The sequence below is a fragment of the Schistocerca americana genome, chromosome 6, assembly GCF_021461395.2.
Source record: "Schistocerca americana isolate TAMUIC-IGC-003095 chromosome 6, iqSchAmer2.1, whole genome shotgun sequence".
NCBI lineage: Eukaryota > Metazoa > Arthropoda > Insecta > Orthoptera > Acrididae > Schistocerca > Schistocerca americana.
Genome location: NC_060124.1, coordinates 445262554 through 445271284, shown reverse-complemented (window position 1 = coordinate 445271284; position 8731 = coordinate 445262554). Strand labels below are relative to the sequence as shown.

General features: G+C 38.3%; 1 protein-coding gene across 1 annotated transcript; it reads right to left on the bottom strand.

Moving 5' to 3' along the window:
• Window positions 1–981: 981 nt before the first annotated feature.
• On the bottom strand, window positions 982–3287 carry LOC124619653. The gene is made up of 2 exons (XM_047146185.1): window positions 1274–3287; window positions 982–1041 (listed from the first exon to the last, which is right to left on the bottom strand). Exon 1 carries the CDS (start codon window positions 3040–3042, stop codon window positions 1288–1290), a length of 1755 nt encoding a protein of 584 aa, XP_047002141.1. The 5' UTR covers window positions 3043–3287; the 3' UTR covers window positions 982–1041; window positions 1274–1287.
• Between the last annotated feature and the right edge of the window lie 5444 nt (window positions 3288–8731).

The following is an 8731-nucleotide window of genomic DNA, read 5'->3' as shown; positions in this document are numbered from 1 at the left end:
GACTTAGTACTGGCACTGGTATGCAGAGAAAACATAATCCTCACTTGTCGTCAAGCTTGTTATAGTGAGAACACAAAGGATTTATGGAAATTGGTACATTATACAGCAACCCGTAAGATAAAATGTATAGGTTGTGCATAGCATTGAACACATTGACTGGATAACAGTATTACAGGTTAAAAGAATAGGCTGAGCAGTCATTTGTGATCTCTTAAATAACACTGTTTTTTTAGTGGTGAACCAAAGTGCACCAGGGGGCTGACCTGTGACTTCTAAGCAGCCTGTGAACTGTATTGATGTGTGATCTCTGAAATTTTATTTGTCATGAGTGAAGGAACATCATCTTCAATAACAAGTGTGAATTTAAGATGGGCTGAAATTTATAACCACAATACTAGATACAAATGAATTTCCATATAGAACATGCATCTACATCTGGGATTTGGAATATATTTTATATCCCAATGCAAAAGTTCATAACAGGTTGCTGGTAGATACTGAGGAGGAATTGAAAATTCAGAAACAAAATAAATGCCTTATTAACATCTCATATGTTATATATTTAGTCTTGGGCACATTTTGTAATTGCAGTGTCTATGTGAAGTTGATGGTGTAACTCTGACAAGTATCAGCTCTATCCCAACACTTTGTTTGAAGAGTTGGACAGTAACTGATCAATGTAAGAGCAGAAGCAGCAGTGGCTTCTTTAAGGGGGGACGTACACGAAACTGCAGTAATTTTAAAAGTATTTTATAAAACTCTAATTTTTTAAGATAATCAATCCAAATTTGGTACAGTTATTAAGAAATGTTATGCGCATATGAACCTAAATTTTCATTTTTATTGACCTTTTACATCTTTAATTATTAACAATTAATTTTTTTTCAACAATGTAATTACAAATGTTCCTTTTTTGAGAAAACTGTGAGAGCAATGTTAATGAATTTTTGTACACACTTTCATACCAAATAATTACAAAACTCTGTGGAGCAGAATTTTTATATCTTCTTTTGTTCAGTTTTTACGGGTCTCCCAATTTCCCTGAAAAATAATATATCAAATTTAAGGAATATTTTCTACCATAAATACCTTACTATTTTATTAAATGAAAATTCCTTCCACAGAATTTTTCACTATAGTACTGACTAGTCATATACCAAATTTCACTTCTCTACCTTTTGTGGTTTTTGAGAAAAAGGTACATAAAGTTATAAAAATGTAAGTTACGGGAAAACTGAATCAATGATTTGATAGTGTTTGTATTAGGTCTTACCGTCTCTGTGTGAACTAGTGCAAGCCATATGCATACTCCTCTTCATCTGCAAGCAGTCTCTTCTTTGCTTGTCTTCTTTGGTTAACCTGCTGTTCAATTTTATTGGCTGTAATATCAGCCGCAGCAACTCTTTTGTCATCGATGTCCTTCAATATTGAATAGGTGAAAGCTCCTGGATGAAATCCTAGCCTCTGTAGAGTTTTTATTCTTCCAAGATTACCATTGTTAAAAACTAAACAAGCATCATATGCAGCAATTTCAACAATAATTGTTGAAACAAATGTTGTTTTTGGGCAACGTTTCCAAATCAGTGAGTTGTAACTTTCATTAGGGTTTTGTGTCTTTCCATGCACACACTTTCGTAGGAGGTCTGGCTCTGCTAAACACCTAAATGTTGGTTTTATAGCACTTAAAACAGCCACAGGTAAACTGTGCTTGTGTGAATAGTTCATGCCATCACGCTCAGCCTGCTTGAATTTGCACCACGATATGTCACACAAATTATGTACAGGTTTGTCATCTGTGGATAGTTTATGAAAATAAATAGACCACACAGCCTTCTGCATGTTATTCAAATTTCCACTGTTGTCCCTTATTGCCTTGCCATAGTACACTTGTAAAGAATGAATTTCTTTGTCTGTGAGTCTGTTGGGACCACCTAAAAGTTTTCCATCCTCAAGTTTCCTGCCCTTCAATTCACGTTTCAATTTTAAAAGTCTGCCTCCCATTCGTTTTTGCACATGTCCAACACATTCCAACTTTTCTATAGCACAATGGGGACCATAAGGTTCACTTTCCAAAACAGTTTTGAAGGAGCTGGAGTCACCATCACCAAGGTATTTTGTGTATCTAACACCGTACTTTTCCACACTTCGATGGAACATAAGTTTCATAGCTGCAGGTTCCATTCCACCACTAGAACCAGAATAATTTCTACAGCACACTTTCTTGTGTTCAACCTGCCACTTATTTTCTTCCACTTCACCAGCTCTCTTTCCGAGTACACAGCTATAGCAATATTTGCTCATTACCTGAACGTCAAGAATTTTTCCAGTATCAACACTAATGACAGATGATACTCCATACAGTGATGTATGTCCACGCTTCATCCACGTTCCATCACATGACACACACAAATCGGTGTCTGGCGTGTTATCTGCTTCTGTCTTTAGTTCACTATTCATCTTCACAGCTTCCTTTGCAGAGGACTTCAAGTTTTCTTCCACTTCCTCTTGAAGAGCACTTAGCAGTGTTTTATTTCCAGTGGTGTACCTAGCACTTGGTTGTGGCATGTTCATGATCCCACAAAACAGTCTGGTACCTTCCCTGCCTATGCCCAAACATCTCATGCCATATATTAAACGCATATTTGCTTCATATATCCGGTTACTTGATGCCGAAGTTCTAAAAGCAGTGTCTGAATGACAGCTTTCACAAGTAAGATGCAACATACACACTATTCCAATTCTGTTTTCTTCGTCATATAATCTCAAACTTTTTGCACCACAGTCAGCACATACACAAGCAGATGATATAATATCAGATAGTATTTTCAAATCAATAAGCCTAAAACCACTAGTAGCTTGAGTGTCTGAGCCACAATCATCAAGTGATTGACAGCTGTCAATTTTCCTTCTCGAAGCACTCGCTTTCTTGGTTGAAGTATCGTTTCCATTTGTTATTATGGGGCTGGTTTTCAAGTTGTCTTTACTACATCGAGAAGCTTGACACTTTCTAACCTTTTTAAACACCTTACTAGAACGCGGCATGCTGCAAAATATAATAACAAGTCTACTTACAACTTTCGTAAAAATGTATTCCAAACAAACACTCGTAAACAAACGCTATAAATCAAAGAATATAAAACCAGCGGCAGAGATATTATTCCACAGCCTTCTTGATGTAGTACACAAACGTTCCCTGCATTGTGACTGCACAAAACTGGAAAAAAACGCAGTATAAATAGATATACGAGAGGATGAAGACCAAGATGGGGGGGCGTCGCCCTGTGCAAGCTATTACAAATTATTATTTTTTTCCCCCTTAGAAGCGGAATTGGAACGTAATATTTGGTAATTGAAATTTCAATACCATGTAGTAAATGAAGAGCCAATAAAATTTTTTTCACAAATTTGGTCATTTTCATGTACGTCCCCCCTTAAAGGAGCCATTTTGTCTCCTAACACCCTCAAGCAAATATAAAATAATTCAGAAGCAGTTTTCATTGTTTGGCTAGGATAGTACTAATTATACTAACAGTACTATGGAACAGAACAGAAATATTTGAGTGATGATGTAACATATACAGCCATTCCACCTTATGTTTCACATTTTAAGATACATTGAAGGAACAATAGCATTTCTCTATTATTATAAATGTATTACTTTCCAGTTTCAAGTGTTTTACATCCTTGGATCTATAGTACAATCATTGAACTATATGAAAATAAAGGTAAATTAGTTACAAACTACAGCATGCACACACTGCATACAACATGTAAATGTCATGACAGATATTTGGATTCAGGTTATGGCATGTTCAATATGTCTGTCATCATTCGCGATGATGTGCCACAGATGAATAGCAAAATTCTGCATGATCTGCTGAAGTGTCGGAACATCAATGCTGTTGATGACTTCATGAATGGCTATTTTCAGACCATCAACAGTTTTGGGGTTATTGCTGTACACCATGTCTTTAATATTGCCCCACAAAACAGGAGTCACATGTGTTCAGATCCAGAGTATATGGCAGCTAATCAAGGCTCATGCCAGTGGCCTCTGGGTACCCCAGAGCCAGAATACAGTCCCCAAAGTGCTCCTCCAAGTCATCAAACACTGTCTTGTGTCAATGGTGCTGAGGTCCGTTATGCATGAACCACATGTTGTCAAAATCAGGGTAACTTTGGGTATTGGGGATGAAATCATCTTCCAAAACCTTCATGTACTGTTCAGTAGCCACTGTGCTGTCAATGAATATTGCACTGATTATACTGCGACTGGACACTGCACATGACACAATCACCCATTGAGGGTGAAGAGACTTCTTGATCATGAAATGTGGATTCTCATTCCCCTAAATGCATCCAAATGTAAGTGGGCTTTGTCACTAAACCAAACCATATTTCTACCCAAAATCATGTTTGTCAATTCCATGGACAACAGTGTTGGTGAAACACAACTGCTGTCCCATGGCCATGGAGCTTAGTGGATGATGGGTTTGAATTTTGTATGTGAAGAGATGCAGGTTTTCAACTACAATTTGTCACAGTTCCTCTCGGTTGATTCACACCTGTTGTGCAGTTTGTCTGATCAATGTACTGACGCCGGTTTGAATAACAGAACGTGTTTTCTTAATGTTTTCAGGCATTTTTGGATGACTGAAATTGTCAAGACTGTCATCACGAACACTACTCATTCTCTCAAACTTGTGAATCAAATTCTTGATTGTTAGCATGCTTGGATCAGTAGTCTTCAGCTTGCATTCAATCACAAACTTCCTTTGAGCTGCAGTTGGGCTGTTATTGCTTGCATAGTAGGCCTTCACAAGTGCTATATACTCAGGCACACTGTACTATGACATTCTCATGTGCAAATGGCCGACAACAACAAGGCACGAGTGCATGTGCTTACTAATTCCCATTGTACCCCATGGCCAAGTGTGCAGTTTGAACATCCTAACACAAACTGTTCAGAAGTTATGACAATTTTACTTCATATAATTAAATAATTATCACCTCATAAATCTAAAATATGTAATGTGCCAATACAAATATAGAATATAGAAATGCTTCCTGCCATTGTGACTTACAGGCATAAACCCCTGTGAGCCTCAACATTGCTCCCACGTGTGCTCTATTACTGCTCATGTTGCCAATTGCTTGTGTGCAAGCAGGCAGATTGTAGGTGAAAACATCAGCAGCAAGAATAAGGTATGGTTTCTGCATAGGGTAATCTCCTAACACAATAGTGTGGAGTAGTGTCAAGCAGTAAGAACTGATGTGTGTTTGACAGCACATTGGTAAAAACTACAGTGCTGCAACAATACATCAGAGAAAAAGACCTACTGACCCATCATGTAGGCTGGCTCATATTGACAGTACTAGATACAGCAAAACACAGTCACTGCTGGTTCTAGTGTGTTGTCAGCCCTAGGATATGCACTAGACTCTCATCAGTTCTAGGGAACAATTTCTAGATTACTTTCAGTTCTGAGTATTGCCTAGCACTACTGTGAATATTTAGCTTCTAAATATTTCCTGTCCTGCTGGCACCTTGTGTCTAAAGAAATTTATATGATGAAATGGGACATCACTGAAAACTTTGAACGTTTGCAAGGTACAAAGGCCTCAGATCTGCGAGTCATCTCCAAGGAATTGTGGGCGGTTTGAAAACCACTATGGTTGCTGACTAGCTGAGCAGAGAGTCTGAGGAGCTGGACACATCTTCTGTGTTGATAGCACTTGTAATTGTGCTGGTGGTGGTGTGCCTGGCAGCTGTTGTGTACTACAAATACAAGAGGCAGCTGATCGCATCCAGGGACTTGTACTTGAGGTAAGCAAAAGGTGGGGAGCTTGCTAAATGTGGCAAAAAAATTTATTGTATTAATGGTTCTTCTTCATAAAGAACTGGAAGGTTTGTGTGCATTACCCCTTTCCACCCTGATAAAGTTTTTAAACCTATATTTGATATATGCCGTTTCCCATGCATTATGACCTATGGTATAAGGTTATCCAGTAAAAATACTGAAATTCTCAGAATGATAGTTTTCTCAAAATGTCACAAGCACAATTGTGCTAGTTAGGTTTTATCCCATTCCAAATAATATGTATTGTGCTGTTTGGGAAATGCTGTTATTTATTTTTCTTTCAAGGACTTTGATTACAATAGTATGACAAAAGTTATATACAATAGTATGACAAAAGTGATATAAGCATATACATGTTGCAAAATAACTTACACCACACACACACACACACACACACACACACACACACACACACACACACACACACACACACACACACACACTATATGTAAATAACTATTTCAGAAATACTGTGATAAGACTGCGAAGCTGAATATGGACTGTTTTTCCTTTTATAGAAAACTTTTTATAAGGTTTTTCTGTGATACAAAGTATTTTGATATGTACAACAGTATAGAAATCTAAAATATCTGAAGATGTGAATTAAACATCCTGAGATTACTTCAGCATGAGCTATTTCTTTGTGAATACTGTGATAATTGGTATTTCATAGCTATACGGCTGGTGTGACAGTGAGAAATTTTCTGGGGTCATAACCATCATAATGCTTGTCTACAAGCGGTAAAGAATATACTACCAAAAATTCAATGAAAAATATTACTGTAATTTGTCATTTGGGTAATGGCTTTCTCATATTTTGCAGAAAATCACTGATTAATCTGTTGCTGTGAGTTCCACCCCACAAACAATGAAAAAATAATAATAAGAGCTCCCTCAAAGCTGAAAACATCAGCATCTGAATCAGAGGCAGACTTCCCTTTGGTGGAGAGGTGGACAAGATGTACCTACTTACATGAACTGAACTTTGATGAGACTCACAAGACTTTCAAGTTATGCATTTTATTTTTGGTGACACTATCTTCCATATTAATTGAATTTTAAATTCAGAGGGAGCTGCTACATATCATTGTAAATTCTGTGGTAACTAATGTGAGATTCTGGATTTAGACTACATACTTTAGGTAGCTTAATTTTTCTGTATAGTAAGGCATACAGCATTATTAGTGTGTTAACAATAAATGCAATGAAGTTTACTATGTTTTGAAGTATGCTGCTCATTCATACAAACAGGGATACAAATTTACAAAGGTAAAATAGTGTCCATGTATTTTTCTACATTTTTAATGAGCAAAATTGTCCGTAATCCAAAATTCTATTGGTCTTTGTTGTTAATCTAAAGTAGTTAAATCCAATGTAACCATATTTTTAAAGCATTATGTGGTTTGCAAAATGTTTCTTCTCATACCAGTCTTTAGAAGACTAAACACCCCCCCCCCCCTCCCTCCCCCCCCCCCCCTCCCAACCCATCCCCCACATGTTGGAAGTGTCAGTATATACTCAGTCAAGTACTAGAAGTACTTTCATTCAGTTAGAATTTCATGTCTATGAATAGTTTATACAATTATTGTGTAATGGCTGAAACTGATTAACCTCACACAAAGTCACCGCAGAAGCTAATGACTGAATCAGACATAAACAGTGACTTGTAATGACAATGTTGAGTAGTTACTTTTGGTGATTATTCAGTCTGACAAACATTGTGATATGTTAACATTTCCAGAATGAGATTTTCACTCTGCAGCGGAGTGTGCGCTGATATGAAACTTCCTGGCAGATTAAAACTGTGTGCCCGACCGAGACTCGAACTCGGGACCTTTGCCTTTCGCGGGCAAGTGCTCTACCAACTGAGCTACCGAAGCACGACTCACGCCCGGTACTCACAGCTTTACTTCTGCCAGTACCTCGTCTCCTACCTTCCAAACTTTACAGAAGCTTCTGTAAAGTTTGGAAGGTAGGAGACGAGGTACTGGCAGAAGTAAAGCTGTGAGTACCGGGCGTGAGTCGTGCTTCGGTAGCTCAGTTGGTAGAGCACTTGCCCGCGAAAGGCAAAGGTCCCGAGTTCGAGTCTCGGTCGGGCACACAGTTTTAATCTGCCAGGAAGTTTCATATCAGCGCACACTCCGCTGCAGAGTGAAAATCTCATTCTGGAAACATCCCCCAGGCTGTGGCTAAGCCATGTCTCCGCAATATCCTTTCTTTCAGGAGTGCTAGTTCGCAGGAGAGCTTCTGTAAAGTTTGGAAGGTAGGAGACGAGGTACTGGCAGAAGTAAAGCTGTGAGTACCGGGCATGAGTCGTGCTTCGGTAGCTCAGTTGGTAGAGCACTTGCCCGCGAAAGGCAAAGGTCCCGAGTTCGAGTCTCGGTCGGGCACACAGTTTTAATCTGCCAGGAAGTTTCATGTTAACATTTGCACAGAATTCACACAGTGATCTGGTTTGACTTACATTGATTGCTTGTTTTCCACACTTTAAAAATTATGAAATTTTGGTGGTTCATTACTGTGCTTGGATTGCAACTACAGAACTGTGGCCAGATGTAGCATGTAACTACCCATTTCTATATCGAACTGGAGTAAGAGAGACCCAAATGGGCTGTGAACACTATTTCAGATTAGTGCTACTAAAAGTGTTGGAGCTTCATTTTGGTGTGAACTGAATGGACAGTAGCCTACTTTCACCACAAATTTATGAGCCACTTTTCTAAGATGGTGCTGGCTATGGAGGATTTCTTCACAGGTGAATAGTGTAGGCTACAATGTGTTAAGATTTGTCATTGTTGTTACCTTGCAATTCCAAAATGCATCTTATGTTAACTAACTTTCTTTGTGGACAGTGTTGGTGCAGCTAGACA